Source organism: Vigna umbellata, chromosome 11 (genome assembly GCF_029865625.1).
Source record: "Vigna umbellata cultivar VRB3 chromosome 11, Vumbellata_1.0, whole genome shotgun sequence".
NCBI lineage: Eukaryota > Viridiplantae > Streptophyta > Magnoliopsida > Fabales > Fabaceae > Vigna > Vigna umbellata.
The window spans coordinates 14,009,909-14,033,544 of NC_142175.1; the positions used below are offsets into that span (position 1 = coordinate 14,009,909).

General features: G+C 37.0%; 1 protein-coding gene and 1 pseudogene across 1 annotated transcript in view; one reads left to right on the forward strand and one right to left on the reverse strand.

Moving 5' to 3' along the window:
* Positions 1–16,925, forward strand: part of LOC148191022 (uncharacterized) — a 37,735-nt gene extending 20,810 nt beyond the window's left edge. Inside the window, exon 4 of the mRNA XM_088101257.1 lies at positions 16,782–16,925. Coding sequence (XP_087957383.1) covers positions 16,782–16,925 — 144 coding nt within the window. The remainder of the gene's footprint in view (positions 1–16,781) is intronic.
* A 3,954-nt stretch (positions 16,926–20,879) lies between these two features.
* LOC148191023 (pectinesterase 2-like) overlaps positions 20,880–23,636 on the reverse strand; it is a 55,185-nt pseudogene continuing 52,428 nt past the window's right edge.

Sequence of the window (23,636 nt, forward strand, 5' to 3'; positions counted from 1 at the left end):
GACAGTAATGAAAAGCATTGAGTTAAGTGTTGAGCAAATATGAAAAAGAGAAAAGAAAATAATATGCTAAGAAAGAAAAACTCAATGTAAAAAGGGGAAAGTTGGGAATTAGTGAGATTGGTTATCCAAAGAGAGATTGAATTTGAATGATGAAAATATGAATGACTCTCTTAACTCAAGGATTTTGTGATCTTGAAAAACCAATTTTTCTTCTTAGCTCAACCACGTTACAAGCCATAGAAAGTCCTTGTGATGATACTTATCTGTGAGTATGATTGATTGTGGTAAATGAAAGGCAATTTTGTTCTATGTGACATTGGGATAGTAGAGTGAAAGAATGACCTCTATATACACCTGTGTGATTGAGTGAAACACTTTGTCTGGTGAGGAATGGTTCAATGAATACATGATTACATCTATGCTTAGTTAATTGATCATTCATGAAGAGAGCATCTGTGGGATATTATGTGATTATGTCAACATCATGATGAGTGATTAGTAATCAAAGCATGTTCACATCTTGACTGAATTCTATTCGATGAGTTGAATTGAGTAATTATTTGTCTTAGAAGAAAGAGTTTTTGAATGTGTTAAACCATTGCATTGATTGGGGGAAGATTGAGTTATATCGTATTTGCTTGAGGACAAGCAAAGTTCTAAGTTTGGGGTTGTGATAACGATTGAAAAACCGTTATTTTTATACTTAATTTTGATATTAAAAACACCCTTTTTGACTTAGAAACTTGCTTTAACTCATGTTTTTGTTTTAGTTTTGTGAATAAGAGAGTTGAAGGTGAATTTAATGATTTTGTGCTAGATTCCCTTGATTTTGTAGGCTATTGGAATGATTTGAAAGAAGAGTTGAAGTCAACCAGAGTGCAGAAAAACTTGCGCTGAGCGAAAATTAGCGTTGAGCGCATCTTGTTGTTGTCTCACGCTTGACAAAACTACCGTTGAGCGTCATTGTAAAGTACTGCACTTATCGTTGAGCGCTAATTACCGTTGAGCGCCATTTTATTGGACCTTGGGCCAATTTTCTGTAATTTTTAGGAAGCTATATAAGGTTTTGGCCGAATTAGGGTTAATATCTTTGGCCAGAACGAAGCAAAATCACACTTTCTTCACCCCTTGGAGGAGGATTTTGGATGCTCAAGCTCTATTCTTCACCTTCTAGGGTTTTATCTTTCATTCTTTCATTATTTTTCATCTAGTTTTACCATGATTATGGTGAACTAAACCTTCATTGTTGTTGGGGAACCGATGTATCCTTTGAAACTCTCATGTATTGAATTGGTTCTATATTCTATATGCTTACTTTCATTAATTGTTAGGGTTTTTCTTCTATACTCTATGCATGCTTTGTTTAAGTCATTCAATTGCATGATCATTGATTTTATTTGTATGGACACATATAAGTAAATCTAGAACTGAAGAAATTCCCCAAAGAGCAATATTGCCTAGACATAGGGATAGGAGGCTTGGTTGTCTTTAAACTTCTCTACGAATGTAATGCATGAATAATTGTTAGGGAGACAAATAATTGTAAAGTAGTGATTAGGAGTAGGCTTTCTTCACCGAGACATCGGGTTTAAGGTAAATTAGAAAGTGGCATTAACATTAATGAAGAAAGATGAATTCTTCAATACATGAGAGTGGATAGGATGAATTGGAAACCGCAACAACAACATCATTCCATAATTTACATCAATCACATTTTCTTCTTTTGATCCAATTGATCAACACATGCATTCATATTTGATTTTCAGTATTTTCATTTAAACCTACAAGAATTCATTCACAAGTCTAATTTAATCAACAAATCACATAACTGTTTAGGGTGTGTGTCCTTTGGGAAACGATACTTGGTCTTACCATTTTATTATTACTTGATACGATTCGGTTACACTTGTCGAGGGCTAACAAATACAATGGTTCAACACATTCCAAAAACTCTTTCTTCCAAGACAAGTAATTACTCAAATCAGCTCATAAAAAAGAATTCAGTCAAGATGTACACATGCCTTTATTAAAATCACTCATCATGGTGTTCACATAATCACATAATATCCAACAGATGTTATTCTCATGAATGATCATGTAACTAAGCATAGATGTACTCATGTATTCATGGAACCATTCCTCACCAGACAAAGTGTTTCACATAGCTCATGTACCTCTCGATATGAGTGTTGCCAAATGGCCTTGCATTGAGGTAAAATTCCTTGACCACTGCTATGTTTGCTGGTTTAGGATAAGCAGTTACATTCTCCCATCCTCTTCTTTCTATTTCCTCTCCAAATTGTGGGGCCAAAGATAGTATCCACCCCATTTTTCTTTCCATCAAAAGCCTTCGATCTTGGACTGTTAGGAAGTGTCACTCATGCTTATGAAAAAGGAACTTGTTTGAATAGAAACGTTCGGGATCCTTTCTCTTGTTCCCCAAAGTTTTAACTTTCTTCCCTGATGATGAAGTCATTCCTGCATCACAAACAATTCACAAAACCACAAGAACATCATCAAGCATTAGCATAAAAAACAATCCAAACTCACTCTTCTTATCACCGCTGAGGGCAAAATAGGGGCCCTCAGCGTCACCTGCAACAAACAACATCCAACCAGACAGCACAAATGGGCAGCAGCCAGAAAAACCACTTCTGCAGAAACCAATCAGTTCAGTTTTCAAAAATCAGCCCTAGCTAGCCTTAAACGCTATTCACATGCATTTTTCACAGTTCAAACCATCAATCAAACATTTTAATCGATCCAAACAGTGATTATTTCAACAAATCATGCATAGATATCAAAATTCGTCAAGAATCATGCTTGGACCGCAACATTCATTCAAAATCATATTTGCAAATGCCCTAGAATGTAAAATGCATGTACTTACTTGGTTGGAGATGCTCAATGTGTGAAAAATGCTAAATGAAATTGGAGAAACCAAAACCCTAACAACAGTGCTATAAACAAACCCAAAACTTGGATGGAAAAATTATTCAAAATGAGTGGAGAAAGGGTTTTGGAGAGAAGGATGAAGCAGAAAGTGGAGAGAAAACCTTTGAGAGTGCTTTGAAGTGGCTTGAAAGAGTAAAGAGTGAATGGGGCGGCTAGGGCGAGGCCTAGGGTAGAGAAAGCATTTAATGGGCCAACTTACGCTGAGCCCAAATTTTAACTTCAAACCTAAATCTACAAAATCGCGCTCAGCGCCCCAAACTAGTGGTAAGCGAGACACATTCTCTCCTCTTTTCTTGCTTGCCCTAAGCGTGCTTTAACCAATATTCACTCAACTTCAACTCTGAATTTTTTCGAATTTCATTCATCTTTCACTTACTTCACATACTCTCGCTCAATCAATGCATTTAATCTCTCACACCACTCAATCATTCATCACATAAGAACCTATAATGCAACTAGAACAAAAATAAATCAAAACAAACAAAGATAAATTCAAACAACTGGGTTGCCTCCCAGGTAGCGCTTGTTTAACGTCACGAGCCTGACCCATGAATCCTCTAGCATCCTTCAGTAGATGCATATCTTTCTCACCAACACCCATCAGTTGGTGTGTATAAGCATAGTATCCTTCAGTAGATACTCTATCACCTAGCATCCATCAGTAGATGCTAAACCATAACAGTCTAATAACAAAATAAAACAATGTTCCAAAGTTTTTAAATTACATCACCAAAATAACCAATAACTCAAAGAAATTAATGTTTTCAAATCACTGGGGTGTCTCCCAAGAAGCGCTCTATTAACGTCATTAGCTTGACCCAATAAAGCTCAAGTTCCATCTTTAATGTTGGTGTTCTTCGTGCATTCATCACACCAACACATTAATTGTTTTCGGTCCACCTTCTTAACTCGTCTTGAATATGGAGCTTCAATCTCTATCACTCCATTCTCTTTACAATCTTCCACAACCTACAACTTGTTCTTGAATCTTATACTTGTGCCAAGTTTGAATTGTGCATCCAATAAGTCATCATGAACCACCCTTCCTTTATCATCTTTTTCTTCTTCCCTAACCTGTGACAAGAAAATGTTTTTACTTTTGATGACTGATGGACAAATTTATGATCACCAAAATATGATGTCACAAACTTGTTGAACAATCGGCAAGTATGACCGAATCGTTTCAAGTAATAAACTCGGTAAGACCAAGTATCGTTCTCCCAAAGGACTCACGGCCTAGTTTAGTTGTGTGGTTCGTTGATTAGCTAAGACTTAAGAACGAAATATTTGAAGTTTAATATGCAAAACAGAAAATAAACATGTATGCATGAGATTTTGATCAATGGCAAAAGCAAAAGACAAGCACTTTCAATGAAATATATATATGAATATGTTGTTGGGGGTCAATTTCATCTTATCCACTCTCATATATTTTAGGAATTCAACATTCAAATCATCATTGTTAATACCACTCTCTAAATTACCTTGTCAAGAAGGCCTATCCCTAATTACGAGTTCATACGATTCCTAGCATTCCTAATAATTAGTTCTCTTAGCACAGGAGCTTAACGACAACCAATATAATATTGGGAGTAATTCCTCGGATCTAGACTTCCCCGTACGTTCCCGTATCGACAAAATCAATAATCATGCATTGAATGAGTTAAACAAAGCAAGCATTAGGCAAAGAGGAAAAACCCTAACTAATGATGAAGGAAAGCATAAATCTTAGATTAAGATGCAAGCACAAATTCCATATATGAGAGCTTCAAAAGATTACATTGATTCCCCAACAAACATACAAGGTTTAGTTCACCATATTCATGGTGAACCTAGATGAACAATAATGAAAGAATGAAAGATAAAACCCTAGAAAGGTGAAGAGGTAGCCTGAGCATCCAAGATCGTCCTTCAAAGGGGTGGAAGAGAGAGTGTTTGCTTTGTTTCTGCCAAAGATACCAAACCCTAAGACATCTAGGTCTTTAAATAGGACATAAAAATAATAGAAAACGGGTCCAAGCCCAAACAGATCATAAAATCGCAGAAAACTGACCCAAAACTCGTATGGTTGACTTTTTTCGTATTCTCATTGACTGGTTGACTTTTTGGTTGACTGGTTGACTTTTCTGGTTGACTGGTTGACTTTTCTGGTTTCTGGTTGACTTTTTTGATTCCATCTCTCTCCTTCTTCACTTCTTTCACTAAATGCACCTTAAAACCTGCACAAAAACACTGAAATCAAGCATAAACCTGTCCAGCTCTCTTATTTCTCAAAATATGGATAAAAGCATGATTTCAAGCTAGTTTCTAAGTGTAAAGGTTGCTTTTTGTGTCAATTTTAAGCATGAAAATAACAGTTTTTCAACTATTATCACAACCCTAAACTTAGAACTTTGCTTGTCCTCAAGCAAACAAGATGTAACTCAATCTTCAACCAATTCATATGATGGTTCACTCATTCAAAAATCCTCTTTTTCAAGATAAGTAACAACTTCACTCAAACTTATGACCAAGAGTTCAATCAAGATGTGCACATGCTTTAGTGTTAGTCATTTAAATTCCAACAAATGCTATTTTTCATGAATGATCAATCAACTAAGCATGGATGTTCATGTGCTTATGGAATATTTCCTCACTAGGTAAAGTGTTTCACTCAACACACAAGTGTATAAGAGGTAAAGTGTTTCACTCATTCACTCCACTATCACAATGTTACATGAATCAACTTTGCCTTTCATTTTACCACAATCAAAAACATTCACAAGCATGCATCATCACAAGGACTTTTCAATGGCTTATAATGTGGCTGGGCTAATAAGAAAATTGGTTTTTCTGGATCACAAAATCCTTGAGTTAAGAGAATCATAACAACACAATTTTTCTTATTCTTCCCAACTTGCCTTTGCATTTGCATTGAGCTTTGCTTCTTTTTTCTTTTCTTTTCTTTTTCTTTTTTTTCTTTGCATATTCTTACTTTTTAGCTCTTAGCTCAATGCTTTTCCTTTTTCATGTTTTCCCAACAACCCCAAACTTGAACATTTAACAATACCACACAAGATCTTCTACTTAACTCAAGGTAAAGATTTTCAATCAAGGGTTTCAGTGTATGTTCAAGGCTAAGGGTTCAAAGGATAGAACACAAAGTGTTCTCTTTTAGTGGGCTAACTTTATGAATTTGGCCAATAAAAAGGGTTCCAACAAACGGCCTTGATCATATGATGCAAAACAAGCAATTGATTCAATCATAGAAAACCTGGGCAAAGTCATTCATGCTTTCAAAGTAATAGCATTCAATCATACCAAAAACTCTGGAGCTCAAAACCTCACATATAAGCTCATTCACATTTGACATACACATCCTGCTTAATTTCACAATCACAATCATGATATCCTGCATTTGTTCACAAAGCTTGTAAATCACCTGTATAAGCATTTTAATGTGCACATCATCTCAACATCAATCAATCAATAAGCATCATTCAAGCATTACTTATCAAACAATCACAGTTAATAGCAAACCATCATAACAAACCATGTTTCCAATAGAGTACATCAAACCCTAATCTAAAACAAAAAAATAAATAAGTTTAGAAAACTTAAACCAACAAAAACATAAGCATATGATAGCATTCATCCGTAAATGTTATCTCAGCTCCTCATCAATCTGAGCTGTCCTCTGTATCTTCCTCTTCTTGGATCTTCTAGTCTTGATTCTTTTTGCCCGATGAGGAGGCCATCCCTGCATCAAACATAATTCACAAAACCAAAAGATACATTGTTAAGCATTAGTAAACCACAATGAAGAAATCAGCCCCTTCAATGATGCTTTCTCCCAACCCTAAACTTAGATGGAAAACTAGTGAGCAAGTGAGTGGAAGGGAGATTTTCTAAAAAGGGATGAGGGAAAAGTTGTAGAGAACCATTGAAAAGGTATGTAGGAGTGTGTGTGCAGAGAGGAGTCTGAAAGTATGAGCAAATGCGCAGCTTAGGGTATAAAAATACCCTAATGGGCTCGGGTCCCGCTAAGGGGAACTAAAGCCCATTCTGCGACAGTACCGCTCAGCGGCACTTTCGTGTTGTGCCTTTCTACTTCCTAGCTTACCTTAGGTGCCTTCTACTCATGCCCCTGACTTGCTCCCTACAATTAAGTTCTCAGATCACTCAAACATTCAATCCCTATCATGCAACTAAAGCAGAATCAAAACAAACAATACAGATAAAATCAATCAACTCGGTTGCCTCCCAGGTAGCGCTTGTTTAACGTCACGAGCCTGACCCAAAATCCTCCAGCACCCTTCAGTAGATGCAAATCTTTCTTACCAACACCCATCAGTAGGTGTATACAAACATAGTATCCTTCAGTAGATACTCTTCCGCCTAACATCCATCAGTAGATGTAAACCCTGTAACAAACTTATAACAAAAACAAAAATACCCAAAAGTTCAAAATTACATCACCAAACAAAAAATTAAAAGTTCTTAAATCACTGGGTTGCCTCCCAGCAAGCGCTCTTTTAACGTCACTAGCTTGACCCAATAAAGCTCATGTTCCACCTTCTTTTTCTTCTTTCTACTGAACTTCAAAAATTTGATCAAACCAGGAACCTGTTGCAATGTCTTAATCATAGGAACTTTAATCTCCAATTTCTTGAAGATTTCCATGAGGCACTTAAATTTCTTTTCCTTCCTATGATACTTCTTTGGATGAGGAAGAGGTTTTTCATATGATTCTTTCTTTTTTTCTCTCGTCCTCTTTTTCTTTTCTCTCACTATCTTTTTTTCTTTTCTTTTTCTACTCACTTTCTCAATCTTCACACAAATTTTCTCTTCTTCTTTCTCTTCTCTCTCTTTTCTCTCTTCTCTCTCTTCTTTTTCCAACTCAACTTTTTCAACATTTACTCTCACTAGCACTTCACACTCTTCCCTGGGGTTAACCTCAGTATTAGCCCCAAAATTTTTGTCAGGCCTTTCTTCCAATTGCTTGGTAATCTGACCCATTTGAATCTCCAAGTTCTTAATAGCGGCTTCAGTGCTCTTTTGAGAAGATTTAGTTTTCTGTATGAATTGCTGAAGATTTTCTTCCAACCTTGTTGATCTTTCATTAAGTGTAGACATTTGTTGCCATAAGGTTGGTTGTTGCTGTTGTTGCTTGTGAAATGGCCCTGATTGTCTAACTTGCCTACTTTGTCCTTGACCAATACTTGAGTGTGGTTTCCACCCTTGATTATAGTTCCCTTGACGGTATTGATTGGTCATGTAGTTTACATCCTCTACGGCTTCTACTGGAAAGGCACATTGACCATTAATATGGTCGCCTCCACACAATTCACACATCTGTGGTTGAACCTGTGCAACAGTCTTTAACTCTTTTGGCAGTTGTGCAAGTATCTTTGTGAGATTCTCCAATTGTTGAGTTAGTATCTTGTTCTGAGCTAGCAAGGCATCATTGGATTGCAATTGTAGAACTCCTTTTTGTTGAATAGGAGCTCCTCTTTCACTGTTCAGCTCATTATCACTAGTAGCCATATTGTCAATGATTTCTGTAGCTTCCTCTGGAGTTTTCCATTTGATATTTCCTCCTGCTGAGGCGTCAAGCATCATCTTGGTTTGTGAACCAAGATCTCCAAGGAAGGTTAGGACTACTTGCACATCATCAAAGTTATGTGTGGGTGTCTTTCTTAATAAGCTTTTATACCTTTCCCATGCATGCCCCAGTGATTCCTCCATGCCTTGCCTAAAAGATGATCTCTCTTGCTTTCCTTTGTTTACCTTGGTAGAATTGAGTGCCCATATAGTTAAATTCTTGACCGAATTACATCCTGAAAGCATTAGGCACAAAACTCTATAAAATATTTGTTAGCACAAAAAGATATAGGAGAAGATATAGATTCAGAAGATAAAAGATTCAGAGGATAAAATAAAATAAAATAAAATAAAATCTAATCTAATCAAATCAAATAAAATAAAATAAAATCTAATCTAATCAAATCAAATAAAATCTAATCTAATCAAATAAAATAAAATCAAATCAAATCAAATCAAATAAGATAAAATAAAATAAAATCAAATCAAATAAAATCAAATAAAATAAAATAAAATCAAATCAAATAAGATAAAATAAAATAAAATAAAATAAAATCAAATAAAGTCAAATAAAATCAAATAAAATAAAACCAAATCAAATAAAAACCGAAAATAAAAACAGAAATTCAAAATTAAAACCAAAGATAATCAATAATCACACAAATTAACCAGTTAAACCACGAGTCCCCGGCAACGGCGCCAAAAACTTGATGGACAAATTTATGATCACCAAAATATGATGTCACAAACTTGTTGAACAATCGGCAAGTATGACCGAATCGTTTCAAGTAATAAACTCGGTAAGACCAAGTATCGTTCTCCCAAAGGACTCACGGCCTAGTTTAGTTGTGTGGTTCGTTGATTAGCTAAGACTTAAGAACGAAATATTTGAAGTTTAATATGCAAAACAGAAAATAAACATGTATGCATGAGATTTTGATCAATGGCAAAAGCAAAAGACAAGCACTTTCAATGAAATATATATATGAATATGTTGTTGGGGGTCAATTTCATCTTATCCACTCTCATATATTTTAGGAATTCAACATTCAAATCATCATTGTTAATACCACTCTCTAAATTACCTTGTCAAGAAGGACTATCCCTAATTACGAGTTCATAGATTCCTAGCATTCCTAATAATTAGTTCTCTTAGCACAGGAGCTTAACGACAACCAATATAATATTGGGAGTAATTCCTCGGATCTAGACTTCCCCGTACGTTCCCGTATCGACAAAATCAATAATCATGCATTGAATGAGTTAAACAAAGCAAGCATTAGGCAAAGAGGAAAAACCCTAACTAATGATGAAGGAAAGCATAAATCTTAGATTAAGATGCAAGCACAAATTCCATATATGAGAGCTTCAAAAGATTACATTGATTCCCCAACAAACATACAAGGTTTAGTTAACCATATTCATGGTGAACCTAGATGAACAATAATGAAAGAATGAAAGATAAAACCCTAGAAAGGTGAAGAGGTAGCCTGAGCATCCAAGATCCTCCTTCAAAGGGGTGGAAGAGAGAGTGTTTGCTTTGTTTCTGCCAAAGATACCAAACCCTAAGACATCTAGGTCTTTAAATAGGACATAAAAATAATAGAAAACGGGTCCAAGCCCAAACAGATCATAAAATCGCAGAAAACTGGCCCAAAACTCGTATGGTTGACTTTTTCCGTATTCTGATTGACTGGTTGACTTTTTGGTTGACTGGTTGACTTTTCTGGTTGACTGGTTGACTTTTCTGGTTTCTGGTTGACTTTTCTGATTCCATCTCTCTCCTTCTTCACTTCTTTCACTAAATTCACCTTAAAACCTGCACAAAAACACTGAAATCAAGCATAAACCTGTCCAGCTCTCTTATTTCTCAAAATATGGATAAAAGCATGATTTCAAGCTAGTTTCAAAGTGTAAAGGTTGCTTTTTGTGTCAATTTTAAGCATGAAAATAACAGTTTTTCAACTGTTATCAATGACCGGCTTGACAGCTTTAGAGCTAATCACTGGTGCATCCTTACATGCAGCTTTATGATTAGTCTTCTTCTCTTGAATCTGCTGCTCAGCTTTGAAGACACTAAAGATCACCTTTTCCTCACGGTCTTGAAGCATTATCATCCCATCATCCACATTGATGATTACTTTTGTCGTTTTCATAAACAGTCTTCCAAGAATAATTGGGATCTTCTCATCTTCCTCCATCTCCATCACCACAAAATCCACAAGGAATTTAAGCTTCTCTATACAAACCACAACATCTTCTGCTACACCATAGGGTTTCTTGGAAGATCCATCCGCCATAAGCAAAGTCATCTTTGTTGGCTTGACTTCGAGATCACCAATCCTTTCAAGCATAGATAAGGGCATCAAATTAATGCTTGACCCTAAATCAATTAAGGTTTTCCTTATATTCACCTTCCCTATAATGCAAGGAATAGTAAAACTTCCTGGATCTCTCACTTTTGGAGAAAGTGGTTTCTCCAAAATAACACTACAATCTCCCTGTTCATCCATAACCTCATCATCTATATATCTCTTTTTTGTGAGGAATTGCTTCATCTGCTTTGCATAAGCAGAAATTTGTTGCAGTGCTTTGGTCAAAGGTATAGTGATCTCCAATTGCCTGAAGATCTCCTTAAAATGCTCATATTGTGTTTCTTTCTATCTTTTCACGCCCCTTAGGATAAGGAAGAACTTTTTCAATTTTTTCACAATTTTTCTCTCCCCTCTTCTTTTCTTTCTCTTTCGTCTCAACCTCACAAATTCTCTCTTCTCTTTCTTCTCTCTTTTCTAACTCAAATCTTTCTTTTTTCTCTTCCACCCTCTCATCATCTATGCTCACAATAGCTTTACACTCTTCCTTAGGGTTAACCTCAGTGTTAGCCCCAAATTTCTTTTCCGCTTTGTCTTCCATCTTTTTGGCCAATTGGCCAACTTGCATATCCAAATTTCTTATAGCAGCTTCAGTGCTCTTGTGGTTGGAGATAGTCACCTACATAAATTATCGAAGAGTGTCTTCTAGCTTTGTTGATCTCTCATTTAGTGTAGATACTTATTGCCATAGTGATGGTTGCTTATGTGGTCTATTAAATTGTGCTGCTTGTCCAGCTTGTCCATTTTGACCTTGACCCATGCTTGGGTGAGGTTTCCACCCTTGGTTGAAGTTTCCTTGGCGGTATTGGAATTGATTGCCCATATAATTGACATCTTCTTGGGTCTCTATTGGGAAAGCACATTGACCATTGATATGATCACCACCACATAATTCATAGAGTTGTTGAACCTTTGAAACGTTCTTCAGCTCCTTTGGCAACTAAGCGGGTGTCTTTGTCAAATTATCCAACTGTTGAGTTATAATTTTATTTTGTGTAAGCCAGGCATCCTGAGATTGCAATTGTAGAACTCCCTTCTGTTGAGGTGGAGCTCCTCTTTCATTATGCATCTCGTTATCATTAGTAGGCATGTTGTCAATCAATTCAAAAGGTTCCTCTAGAGTCTTACACTTAATATTACCTCTAGCTGAGGCATCTAGAATCAATTTGGTGTGTGAACCAAGACCTCCAAGGAAAAGAATGACCAAAGTTGCTTCATCAAAGCCATGCGTGGGTGTCTTCCTCAGTAAATTTTTGTATCTATCCCATGCTTGACCTAACGTCTCCTCCATACCTTGCCTGAAAGAAGAAAGTTCTTCCTTACCCTTGTTGATTTTTTATTGTGGGAAGTACTTGTTCAGAAACTTTGAAACCACAGCTGCCCATTCAGTAAAGCTCTCCTGCAGGAAAGAATTCAACCATAGCTTAGCATTGCCTCCCAATGAGAAAGGAAACAAACTAAGCTTTATAGCGTCATCCGGCACACCATTGATCTTTATAGTGTTGCAAATCTCGTTGAATGTTGTCAGATGTTCATATGGACTTTCATGAGACAGTCCATTAAATTGGTTGCTCTTCACCAATTGTATCAACGTCGGTTTCATCTCCATATTTGTAGCATTGACCATTGGCCTAACAATGTTGTTAAAGTGATGAGGGCCAACAACAATGGTGTAATCCGCCAGAGTGCGTCTTCCATTATTTTCTCCAGCCATCTCTTCAGTACTATGGTCAGATCTTTGTGGTGAGGGTTGTAAAAGTGTCTCCGAAGACGGAAATAATTCTCTAGATGTTCGGATTCTCCTTCTCCGTTTACTCTCGTCCAATCCTTCAAGAAGAGGTTCCAATGTTTTCCTGCTTCTAGTCCAAATTATACCTTGCATACACAACAAAATAAAACCCTAGAAAGCACTTTTATAATAATAAAAAAATCAAGTCGAAGCTAATCAATAATCACACAAATAGAATAGTTAAACCACGAGTCCCCGGCAACAGCGCCAAAAACTTGTTAACACTCTAGCAAGTGTACCGAACCGTATCAAGTAATAATAAATGGTAAGACCAAGTATCGTTTCCCAAGAGACTCACAGCCTATACATTCATGTGGTTTCTTGATTAATTAAGACTTGTAAACAAAATCATAGTGTTTATAATGCAGAAAATAAATATGAATGCAAGTGTTGATCAATTGACTTGAAGAATGCACAGGTGATTAATGTATAAAATACGAAATGATTATGTTGTTGGGGTTTCCGACTTATCCTATCCACTCTCATGTAATTATGAATTCATCTTCTTCATTAATGTTAAAGTCACTTTCTAATTTACCTTAAACTCGATGTCTCGGTGAAGAAAGCCTACTCTTAATTACTAGTTCACAATGTCTTGTATCCCTAGCAATTAGTTATGCATTACATTCGCACAGAAGCTTAAAGGCAACCAACCCTCCTATCCTTATATCTAGGTAATATTGCTTTTGGGATAATTTCCACAGTTCTAGATTTTCCCATATGTGTCCATATTGACAAAATCAATAATCATGCAATTGAATGAGTTAAACAAAGCATGCATAAAGTGTAGAGGAAAAACCTTAACAATTAATGAAGTAAAGCATTTGCAACTAGAGTACATGAGAGTTTCAAAGGAGTACATCGTATCCCCAACAACAATGAAGGTTTAGTTCACCATAGGCATGGTGAAACTAGATGAAAATATGGAAAAGAATGAAAGATAAAACCCTAAAAGTAGAAGATCAAACCTTCTGCATCCAAAATCCGCCTCCAAGAGGTGAAAAGAGTGTTTTTGCACCTCCTTCTGTCCAAAGATATGAACTCTAAGTCGTTCAAAACCTTAAATAGAGTGCAGAAAAAGTCGAAGCCCACGAGATTGGCACTTAACGCCCTACTTATGGTGCTCAGCGGTAGCTGCGGCACTCAACTAACGCTCAGCGGTGGCGCTCAGGCGTGAAACAATGGTTGCAGCACTCAAGTGACGCTCAGCGATGGCGCTCAGGCATGAAACAGTGGTTGCAGCACCAGACTCAGCAGTGGCTGATGTGACTGTCGCAGCCCATCAAATTTTTTGTGCATTAAAAATGCAGTACAGTGCTAGGAAGTGACTCCTAGGTCGTCTCTCAAGGACCAAATGTGGTTCGAGAATCAAGACAAACACGTAGTGGGGGGGTTTTGGTGAAAGTGTTTTAGTGACTAGAAATGAACTAAACTAAAACATGAAATTAAACACAAGAGACTTAATTAAAAACGCTGAAAGATAAGTGAAAAGCATGAAGACCGAACGGTCTTAAAGTGAGACCGAACGGTTGTAAAGTTGAGACTGAACGGTCCCTAAAGAAAGGAAATGGAAATGCATGAAATTTGGAAACCGAATGGTAAAAGCAACTTAAACAGCTAAGGAAAAGGACGAACGGTATTAGGTGACCGAACAGTATGAAGACAACAGGCAATGGAAAATGAGATTGAAAACTAAACTAGAAAAAGTCAAACGGTCTCTAACAATGAAGCATGTTAGAGACCGAACAGTGTAAAGGTAAAACCGAGCGGCATGCAGTAATTAAAGCTTAACAGTGCAAGAGCGGAAAAGCATAGGAAAAGTGTAAACCGAAAGTTCTTGACCAAGCGGTAATAAGAATAAAGTGTGAGCACCGAATGGTTCAAAGCAAGCTAATAAAATGAAGTGGGAAAACCAACACGCATAAGTCGAACAGTACTATTAACAAAAGAAACGAACGCATACAGAAAACAGCTAAATGGTAATTAAGCAGTAAAATGGAAACAAGTTAAAACTTCAAGAATAACCGAACGGGAAAGAAGCAACCAATTGAAACTGAGCAACAAAGAAGGCAGCCGAACGTATGCATCAACAATGACCAGAACAAACCGAATGGTCTACAGTAAGAACTTCGACCGAACGGTACAAGAGCATTCAGTCATCAAGCTAAAGGAACCAAGACCAAAACTAAACCAGAAAATAAAGAATCAACCGAACGATAGTAAATAGACAAACACTTACATAACCAAACGGTCTAAAGATGTAACCGATCGGTATCAAATGCAGCAAAATTCAACTTTGAACGCGGTGCGACAGAAACAAAACTTTAACTTCGAAATGCACAGATAAGCCGAAAACTATTCTAAACATTAATGAAAATACACCGAATGGGATTAAAATAATTCGCAACAGTAAAGGCACCATCCAACGCAAACTGAGAATCAAACAGCATTGGAAATGCAATGTGAACAATAGAATCGCAAACCAGAAATGTAGGAAGGTGACGATGAACAGTGAACAAGATGAACGAGCGATGAACGGTGAAAATAAATTAATGAGTAACTGTGTGCATCCCAATATGAAGAAAATATAAACGTTTTATCGGTTCAAGTAAGAAAACAACGAAAAGGAACCTCTTGGAGCTCTCCTCCTAACCCATGGATGCAGCCTCAAACTCCCCAAGAACAGGTGCGTAGTGGTGGCTGCTAGCCCCTAGAGAATTATGCTTTTAGGCTTTTTATATAACCAAAAGACCAAAAATGCCCTCCTAATGGGCTTGTCTTAAAAATTGGGCCCAAAGTCCTAAAGGTTGACCAATGACCTTCCAAAATGCTACACTATTGACGTTCCCATCCTCTTGAAGTCCCAGAATGTGCATCCAACACTGCTGCTGAGTTTCTCTGGATATTGCATCTCACCGTTCGGTTCTTAATGCTCTACAGCTCACTTATGACCGCTCGGTTCAAGGAACACATGCACCAAGGCTTTGCCGTTCGGTTCAACAGTGTTCGGCCATTCAGTGTAAGCTCACAGACCGTTCGGTAAATGCATCCACATACCGTTCGGTTATGTGATGCTCGCCCATTCTATTCAACGGCTGAGCTGGGTTTCCACAAAAAGTTCGACCAATCCTCCAATAGACCGTTCGGTTGAGGCTTCCAGCAAGGCTCTCAGCTTGTTTGGTGCAGACTTTGACAGGCCGTTCGGTCACATCTTTGACAAACCGTTCGGTCAAGACTATGGTCAGACCGTTCGGTCATTCAGACCCTAACCGTTCAGTTCTGGCAGTGTCAGACCGTATGACTATGTGCATTACGTTCAAACCTTTTCTCGACTTTCAAAAGTGATTGTCCTGCAATTTATAATTGAAATAATTAAGCCCAAATAATTCAAATTAATTAAAATAAGAATTAGTCTTGAATTTAAGCCCAAATAGTGAAAAGGAGATAAAAATGGAGAATTAAACACAATTCACTAACAAAATATGGTGTGAAAAGCTAAGTGTATAATGAAGAACTGTGACTCATCAGTGGCGCCCAAGCGTGAAACAGTGATTACACCTCTAAATTGGCGGTTAGCGCCCCAAAATGACGCTCAACGCTATCTACGATTCTTCTATGTGCTACTTTTCCCACCTTTCCTGACTCCAACTCCTTGCTACTTCAACTTCTTCATCCAATTCATCTTAATTCTTGTCAAAACAAGGAAAACCAAGCATAAAACCAATAATACCACCTTCAACTCTCTTATTCTCACAACTTAAGCAAAACCATGATTTCAAGCTAGTTTCTAAGTCATAAAGGGTGTTTTTAATATCAAAATTAAGTATAAAAATAACGGTATTTCAACCGTTATCATTGCCATTGTTGTTGTGGTGGTCTATTGAATTTTCCAGCTTGCCCTTCACCCACACTTGGGTGAGGTTTCCACCCTTGGTTGTAGTTACCTTGGCGGTCCTGATTACCCATAAAATTGACTTCTTCTTGGGTATTGGCTTGCATAGAACATTGTCCATTGATATGATCTCCACCACATAGCTCATAAGGTTCATGTTGAGCTTAAGAAAAATTTTGAAGCTCTTTAGGAAGTTGAGAGAGCTTCTTCATCAAGGCCTCAAGTTGCTGAGTCATTATCTTATTTTGAGCCAATAGAGCATTTTGAGATTGCAACTAAAGAACTCCTTTTTGTTGGAATTGACCTCTTTCATTATGCATCTCATTATCATTAGCAGTCATATTCTCTATCAACTCATAAGCTTCATCTGGATTTTTGCACTTGATGCTACCTCCAATTTAGGCATCCAACATCAATTTAGTTTTTTATTTTAATCCTCCATGAAAATGAATGACTACTGTAGGTTCATCAAATCCATGAGTAGGAGTTTTTCGCCATAAGCCTTTGAATTTATCCCATGCTTGACCTAGGGTTTCGTCCATGCCCTGCTAGAAAGAAGAGATTTCCTACTTCCGTTTGTTTATCTTGGACTAAGGGAAGTACTTGTTCAGAAACTTAGCCACCACATCTTCCCATTCAATGAAACTATTCTCTAGGAATGAATTTAGCCACATCTTAGCATTGCCTCCCAAAGAGAAAGGAAACAAGCTAAGTTTGATAACTACATCTCGCATACCATTAATCTTCACTGTATTGCATATTTCATTGAAAGATGTCAGATGTTCATATGGATTTTCATGGGCTAAGCCATTAAATTGATTACTCTACACCAAGTGAATGAGAGCAGGCTTCATCCCCATGCTTGCGTCATTAACCCTTGGCCTTGCAATGTTATTAAAATGAAGAGGACCTGTGACGGTTGCATAATCTGCCAAGGTACATCTACCATTCTGATTATCAGCCATATTTTCTATCTCCTGGTCAAATAATGTGAAAGGTTGTTGAATAGTTTCAGGAGAAGGAAAAAGTACTCTACAAATCCTTTTCTTCCTTCTTCTTCTTCTACTATTTTCCATACCTGTAAGAAGAGGTTTAGATAGTTTTGTGCTCCTTGTACGAACCTTGTCCTGCATACACTATAGAACACCACACTAGAGCACCAAATTAGCCCAAACAAATAAAAATTAAAAACAGTAAAAATAAAGAAAAAGTCCAAACAAATTAAGAATCAAACAAAACTATATTATGACCACGAGTCCGCGGCAACCATGCCAAAAACTTGTTAACTCATTGGCAAGTGTACCAAATCGTATCAAGTAATATAAAATGGTAAGACCAAGTATCGTTTCCCAAGAGACTTGTGTTTACTTAACAATTGTGGAATACCTTAATTAATTAAGACTCAAAAGCTATTTTGTTGGTGTTTAAATGCAAATGCAACAAAAGTAAATATGAATGCAAATTGATCAATTAAGGTTTAACACAAGAATGAATGGATGAAGTTGATAATATGAGATGATGATGTTGTTGGTGTTAGATTTCACCTACTTCCCTTTCATGCATATTAGAATCCATCTTCTTCATTGGAATGTTAAAGTCACTTTATAAATTACTTAGAACCCGATGTCTCGGCGTAAAAAGCCTAGTCTTGATCATTAGACAATAATCCCTTGAAAACCCTAACAATCAATTCCGCATTAAAAAAAGAAGCTTAAGACAACCAAACGTCTTATCATTATCCCTAGGAAATATTCCCTTTGGGTGAAATCCTCTAAATAATGATTCATAAGATATTTCCCAATACTCAAATAAATCAAACATCAAGTCATGAGTGGCCAAAACATAACAAGCATTAAGAATAGGAGAAAATCACTAACATTTAATGAAAGAAGCATAAAATACATGAAAGTTTAGAGGTTACATCATCCCCAACCAAAAATGAGTTTAGTTCTCCACTGTCATGGAGAACCTTGGCTTACAATGGATGAATGAATGAATGGAAACCGTAGAAAGTGAGAAGGAAAGCTCTTGCATGCCCAATCTCCCTCCAAAGGGTCAAAAATAGTGTTTCCTTGCTTCAACTGCCAAAAGATGTGAACCCTAGAGTGTAGAAGCCTTTAAATAGATCAACATTGGATCATGCGCCAACATCGCTAGCGCTCAACTCCCTAGCTAATGGCGCTCAGGCGTGACTGCGAAGAGACTGGCCCTCAACGCGAGAAGGTCGGTTGGCGCTCAACGCCCCTAGAGGGGGCACCTAGGCGTGCTTATGAAGTGAGTGGTGCTCAGCGCCCCAAATGGGGGCAACCAGACACCCTTGCGAGACTTCTGACACTGAGGGCCTCTAAAGTATAACCTCTCTTCACTTATTTACCAAATTCAACTAAAACCAGAGTTTAAGCAAGCTTCAAAGTCAAAAAGGGTTATTTTAGAATCAAAATAGAATTATAAATAGTGGTAAATTCAATCATTATCATTGATGCAACTGGAATTAAAGTTTGAATTGCAATTCTAAAAACAAAGAAAAGGCTGAACTGCAATTTTGAGGAAATTTTTGGACTTCTATGTAATTTTGAATAAAATAAAAAGGATTGAAATGTAATTTTGGGCAAGTTTATTTTAAAAGATAATATGGAGAAAATATATCTTAAGATATTTTATTTGATATTGTTAAATAATTACCTTATTTAACTATATCAATACAAATCAAAAGATAATATTTGCCAAATCTTTTTGAATCTATAAAAGATATTATCAAATATTCTCAAAAATTGATTAAATCTATTGAATATTTGAAAGATATTACATATAAGATAAAAGATCTTATCAACAGAAGATTCAAAGTCCAAGCCTAATCAAGCCTATATAAAAAGACCCAAGGAAGGCACAACTCATTCATTCTCAAACTCCTCCACTAGAAGCATTCATCCACCACTCCTCTCACTTTTATTGTGCCATGTATTCTACTCCATCCATGGAGGGCAAAGCTTATAGGGCTATTCCACTGTAATTTCATTATGGATTCTGAGGTTAAGTTTAATTAATGCAATTATTTCTTTTGATTATTGATTTGAGTTGTCTTTCTATGTCTTTCATCTCCAAATCATATTAAAAGCAATGACTTTTGCATTATAAGGTGTTTGAATCTACATGCATGTTAATCATGAGTTCAAGGGTTTATAGGTTTGATTGAGAATCTACTTTGATTGAATTTAGGAACTTTCATATGATTAAACGGGTTTTTGATTGAGAATGTACTTTGATTGGTGGTAATAATTTCAACTATAATTAATTAAAATTTTACTTTGATTAATTAGCTTTTAATTTGGTTAGGAGATTTAAGAATAGGTACATGATTAAATACAATAGAATTTGATTGAGAATGTACTTTGGTTGAATTCGTTGTGAATAATCTTGAAAGGTCTTTCATTTGATTGAAAATCTACTTTGGTTAATTGCATGATCGCCCTCAAATTAATTAAGAATGTACTTTAATTAATTTGAAACTTGAATAATCACTTGAACAATGATCTATGGATAACCGATGATAAATCTATCTTGGAAAAGCATTAGAATTAGCCTATTTCATCATAATTGTTTTTAAGTTTCTTATTGTTCTTCAAACATTCTCTAAACATCACTTTTATTCTTGAGCATTCATAAGAGTCAAATATTGAAAAGCAATTTCGTATTCATTGGGAGACGACTTAGGGGTACTTTGATAGCTTCAACGACAGCGTATCAATTAACTTATTAAACGATAGTATAAATTTCATAGCTTCAACAACAGCGTATCAATTAACTTATTAAACGATAAATTTATAAATAAGAAGAAAATAACAGATGGAGAAAAATGAACGATTTATTACAGGATCTGGTACAACTCAACCCTTATAGTATATAGATACAAGTATTAATAAAAGAAAACTAATAACTCAACTAAAACAACTATTTCATAAATATTAATATAGTATAATAATATCAATGAGTTAAGTGAAGTTATAATCTAATTACATATTTAAATATATTTATAATAATTTAATAATATATGTTGATCCAAAAAGAAAGTTTAACTTCATATAAATGTGCTATTGAAAAGGAAAATTCTTACAATTGAGGAACATCTCTAAGTACAAATTACAATCTTCCAAAATATAAATCTATATATCAATTGAATATAGTCTTCAATTGTATCAACAACAAGCTAGGGCAATTTTATATGACAATCACAACAAATGAAAGAAATGAAACCAATCAAACAAATCAACATATGACAAACAGTGCTTGTTTATAGCGAAGAGGTAAAAGGAACTTTGGTGGAAGGTAACCATGTGTTTCCTACAATGAAATTAGCAACAGCGAACTTGGAAGCCTCAGAAGCTATAGTTATCACACGATAACCTTTCCATTTAACTCTTCAAGTTGTAGAAGAACCTAGACCAGTGTTCATGTACTCTCCATAATATAATGTGTTCAATGCAAAGTCACCACTCCATTCTAACCAACCTGTTGGATTGATCAAACCATCAATATAAGTCTTCAGGAAAACTGTTCTAGAATATTGCTTCCATGGCCTTCCCAGATAAGTCTTAACAGAGTTCTGGACTGCTTTCAAGTCTGAAGAAGCTGTGACTCTAGAATTGTGAATGAAAATTCCAGTGTTTTGGTTTGGATCAGTTTGACCTTGAGCGGTGATGGTGTTCACTTTGTTGGGAGGATTTCTTGCAAAGATGTTACAATTTTAGAACACAACACATGGACCAATTGTATTCTTAATTCTTTGATGTGAATAAAATTCAATTCATTACCATTTCTTGTTGTGAGATTTATTGAAGTGTGCGAGTGAGGGAGATAGTTAGGATTCTTACCCAGATTCCTAACAAAGTGGTCCAACTTGCCGATCTATTTGGGGGAGAGCGAGAACGATGGAGGGAAGAATGAACATAGTTGAAGGACGAATGGAACATCTGGAAATGGCCGTAGACGGATTGAAGGCGGAGTCAGCGGCAAACCGACAAGACTCGATCACGATGCGTAAAGACATCCGAGAACTGTTACGATTGATGGGTGTGCGAACTAAGAAAAACGGGGAGAGCTCTGACGGGAACCATGGTTCAGTCAATGATAATGGGGGTGGTCGGCGCGACGACACAGAAGGAGAAAGAGATGGGGAGCGTTCAGTGAACCAACCCAATTGCAAGCAAAGGGTGGAGTTACTCACTTTTGAAGGACCAGATCCTTTGACCTGGATTTACAAGGCCAAAAAATTCTTTAAGATACAGAAGGTGGCGGAGGCTGAGAAGATCGACCTGGCCCATATTAGCATGGAGGGAAGCGTTGGTTATTGGTTTAAGTTTTGGAAGGAAAAGGCGAGCGACTGATCGTGGGAAGGACTCAAGGAAGCGTTGTTGATTAGGTTCAAGAGTCGCTATTGTGGCGGCATTTTTAAGAGGATGACGGCAATCAAGCAAACAGCCACCATGTGGAAGAATACGTGAGAGAATTTGAAGCACTGACCGGACAAACGAAGGCGTTTTCAAACGACCAGTTGTTGGGATACTTTCTGGCGGGCCTACGAGAGGAATTGCGATGCCAGGTTACACCGCACGACCCACGAAATTTGATGGCGGCGATGAAACTGGAGCGAGACGTCGAAGAGGCTCTACGCGGGCTAAGTTTGATGGGTTGGACGGCATCCAAAAATTCCCACTCATCGAGGCGAACGACAGGAGTAGGAGCGGTGGTGGTAAGAACTGAACCGCCGAGGAGAAATCTGGGAAGAACGACCCTAACCGAGACCGTCAGATCAGTGAGACGAGACAGCGCGGCCGAAAGTAATTCAGCGAGAGGAGGAAGCCCCGTGGGAAGTTATAGTAGAGGAAGGAAGTCGCGAAACCTTCCCTACCTAGAATTTCTAAAACGAAGGGAAGAAGGGAGGTGTTTTAGATGTGGGGGGGCCTTCAGCCCTGGGCGCCAATTCCCTGAGAGGAGTTTACGGGTAGTGTTATTAGCGGAAGATGAAGAGGAGGAGGTCGAAGCGGAGCCACAACGAATGAAGCTATCGGCTTTTTCGGCCAGCGGATTTGCAGATGGAGGGGCCATCTTGCTGGCCAACCAAGTGATGACAAATTTATGAACACCGAAAAACGGCGCCAAAAACTCGTTTAACCCTCGGCAAGTGTGACCGAATTGTATCAAGTAATAAACTCGGTAAGACCAAGTATCGTTCTCCCAAAGGACTCACGGCCTAGTTAGTTATATGATTTGTTGATTATTTAAGACTTGTGAACAATTGATTTTAGGTTTTAAATGCATAAGACAATAATTAAACATGTATGCATGAATTTGATCAATGAAAAAGAGGAATACAAACACTTTAATGAATTAGATGGATGAGTATGTTGTTAGGGTTATCAATTTCATCTTATCCACTCTCATATACTTTTAGGAATTCATCATTCTTTTCATCAATTGCTAATGCCACTCTCTAAATCACCTTGCAAGAAGGCCTATCCTTAATTACTAGTTCATACAATTCCTAGCATCCCTAATAATTAATTCTAAAGTGCAGAAGCTTAACGGCAACCAACCCTCATATTCCTATGTCTAGGCAATATGCTATTGGGAGAATTTCCCCAGATCTAGAATTCCCCGTACGTTCCCATATCGACAAAATCAATAATCATGGCACTGAATGAGTTAAACAATGCAAGCTTTAAGCAAAGAGGAAAAACCCTAACTAATGATGAAAGAAAGCATGTATCTTAAAATAAGATGTTAAAACACAAATTCCATATATGAGAGTTTCACAAGACTACATTGATTCCCCAACAACAATACAAGGTTTAGTTCACCATATTCATGGTGAAACTAGATGAACAATAATGAAAGAATGAAAGATAAAACCCTAGAAGGATGAGTAGGTATCCTCAGCATCCAAGATCTTCCTCCAAGGGGTGGAAAAGAGAGTGTTTGCTTCGTCTCCAGCCAAAGATACAAACCCTAGGAACACCTAAAGCTTATATACTATTCGTAAAATTACAGA